General features: G+C 44.1%; 1 protein-coding gene across 1 annotated transcript; it reads left to right on the top strand.

The window, feature by feature from the left end:
- Positions 1-1,627: 1,627 nt before the first annotated feature.
- LOC148041367 (pentatricopeptide repeat-containing protein At2g34400-like) lies at positions 1,628-2,023 on the top strand. Its single transcript, XM_087685541.1, has one exon. It carries the CDS (start codon positions 1,628-1,630, stop codon positions 2,021-2,023), a length of 396 nt encoding a protein of 131 aa, XP_087541667.1.
- The last annotated feature ends 385 nt before the right edge of the window (positions 2,024-2,408 follow it).

The raw sequence follows: 2,408 nt of genomic DNA, 5'->3' as shown, positions 1-2,408 counted from the left end.
TAGGTCAAAGTCATGGTAATTAGCCAAAGTTCTCTTCTCACGCCAGACCATTCTTTCCTTTGGTTGTTGAACCACTGGCTTTAGTGCTTATTTTTTTACTTTTTTCTTATTTCTTGGCACCTCTCTATGCTTCTTGAGATCTACTTGACCATCAACAGGCCTTAGAGGTCCACCTTCCATCTTCGGATTCAGGACTCGCTTTTCCATAGCATCCTACTTAGGGTTTTCCTCGATAGATTTTACAGTTCCTTTATTACCCTCTTCAATCTTTTTCCCTCTTGTTACGGCTCGTAGATTAGAAGTTTCTATGTCATTAACACGTATAGCCTCAATCAGGCTGACTCCATTGCCATGAGGCAACTTCTCTACAATAATCTTTCCTCATTGCAGTATTTGTCTTGGTGCCTCATCTTGAGGGAGATTATTCCCTTGTGCGCGATGGTTAACTGGACCAGGTTTTTTACTTCCTTGTTGGAGAGAACTGATCTTACTCCAACAGGTAGCAGCTAAGTGGCCAGACTTTTTGCAAATATCACATTTGACATTTGAGCAATTCCTAGGGAAATGTTGGCCACCACACCACTTACAGCTGAATCTTGAGGGGCCACCCTCTTTAGGGCATTGACTCCCTATCAAATTTTGTTGCTTCTTAAGGAAATTGACATCCACAACTATTTGTCAATACTGTTCAGAGATCATATCAATAGAGTACTTCATCATGCCCTTAACTTTACCAAGGACATTAGAGGCACTCAACTGGTAGCCGTGATCGTCAATTTGTTGTCCCATGGGCCTAACCACTTGATTAAGGATTGGTTGTTGACCCACTAGAACCACATTAGGATTCATTGTTTTGCCCCCACTATTTAGTGATGCCGCTTGACTAGCCATGGGCATAGTCATGCTAGGAGAAGCTGGTAACATAGGCAAATCTGCCATGATACCTCCTCTCCCATTCATGTTTGACATGGGATCCCCTTGACTCCCATTGGTCAAGGCCAAGTTATCACCATTTCAATTTATCCTTGTTGTATAAGACACTTGCAAGTGCGACTCTACTCCTTCTGCTTGGGTAATAGCACTGTCAATGTCAGCCAAAGCAACACTACTCAGCTGCACTTGGACATTAAAATCCAATGCATGTAGGAGATATTGTAACTGGGCAGCCGCTAGAATGGGGATATAAGTATTTAGTTTACGAAGAACTTGCTTTAATTTCTTGGCATAAGCCTGAACATTCTCATTTGGCTCTTGGTGTGTTACATTCAAGACATGCAACCAATATTGTCCACCCTTCTGAGGGGCAAACTCTCTACTGAAAACCGTAAAGAATTGGGCACTGCTAGTTATGGTTCTGGTTTCGAGACCGTGGCACCAGACTGCCGCTCTTCCTTTTAACGTTGTCGTATTGCTGCGCATTCGAGGTGTGAAAACCACCCGAAAGTTGTGTGTGCGATTTAATACTTTATGCATACTTAGTTGTTGTGATTACATTTATTCTCTGCGTATGAGTATAGATGCTCACATGAAGGGCTTCACTTCAGAAGCTTTTGTTAATAGCACACTTATTAGTATCTATGGTAAATCTGGCGCTTATAGCCCCCTGGTGGGCAACTCTCTTGTGGATATGTATGGGAAATTTGGCTCCCTTGCGGAAGCGCATCATGTTTTCAACAACATACCCATTCGTGATGCAGTCTCTTGGACTGCCCTCATTACAGGCTACTCCGAACATGGTTTTGGTGAGGAAGTGCTCACATGTTTCAAGCTTATGCAACAAGGGGGTGTGTCTGCAGATGCTGTAACTTATGTTCTTTGCTTGAAAGCATGTGGTAGTGTAGGACCACTGGACACAGGTCAGAAGATACATTCAGAAGTAGCTCAAAAAGGATTGGAGAGTGAGCTTTATGTTGGAAACAAACTGGTAGACATGTATGGCAGAAGTGGCTTACTTGCTGAAGCACATCGTGTCTTTGACATGCTGCCAGTTCATGGTGTAATCTCATGGAATGCATACATTTGAGGATACGCTGAACTTGGAGCTTGGGGGATTTTTTCTGGGATTGTTGGATCTGGCATACGACATTTTTGGATGAGGAATCAGAAGGCAAAAGGGGAGAATTGTCGTCTGGATTGGGAGGATGATACTCTGCGCTAAATAGAGAGGAGAAAACGACGAAAAAGCTGGGGAAAGCTGGGAATTCAGATTGGGGGGGTGCTGGAGCTTTGCACAAGAGAGAGGAAAAGCATTGATTGGAGTCGAGGGAGTCGAGGAGCTCTGCAATTGCGGAATTGTGACCTGAACGTGGAGAGGAAAAAGCTAACTATGCTTTGTACGGGAGTGCTGAAGCCTTGCGCAGGAGGGAGACGGGAGTGCTAAAGCCTTGTGCTGGAGGGAGGTGGGAGTG

Source organism: Lygodium microphyllum, chromosome 1, assembly GCF_053477565.2.
Source record: "Lygodium microphyllum isolate KBCC chromosome 1, Lygodium_microphyllum_v1.1.10, whole genome shotgun sequence".
In the NCBI taxonomy this organism is placed as follows: Eukaryota; Viridiplantae; Streptophyta; class Polypodiopsida; order Schizaeales; family Lygodiaceae; genus Lygodium; species Lygodium microphyllum.
Note: the sequence above shows the minus strand (reverse complement) of the source record. Positions and strands in the feature narration are given on the sequence as shown.

Coding starts and splice junctions, on each gene's coding strand:
- LOC148041367 (XM_087685541.1), top strand. CDS start 1,628: ATGTATGGGAAATTTGGCTCCCTTGCGGAAGCGCATCATGTTTTCAAC.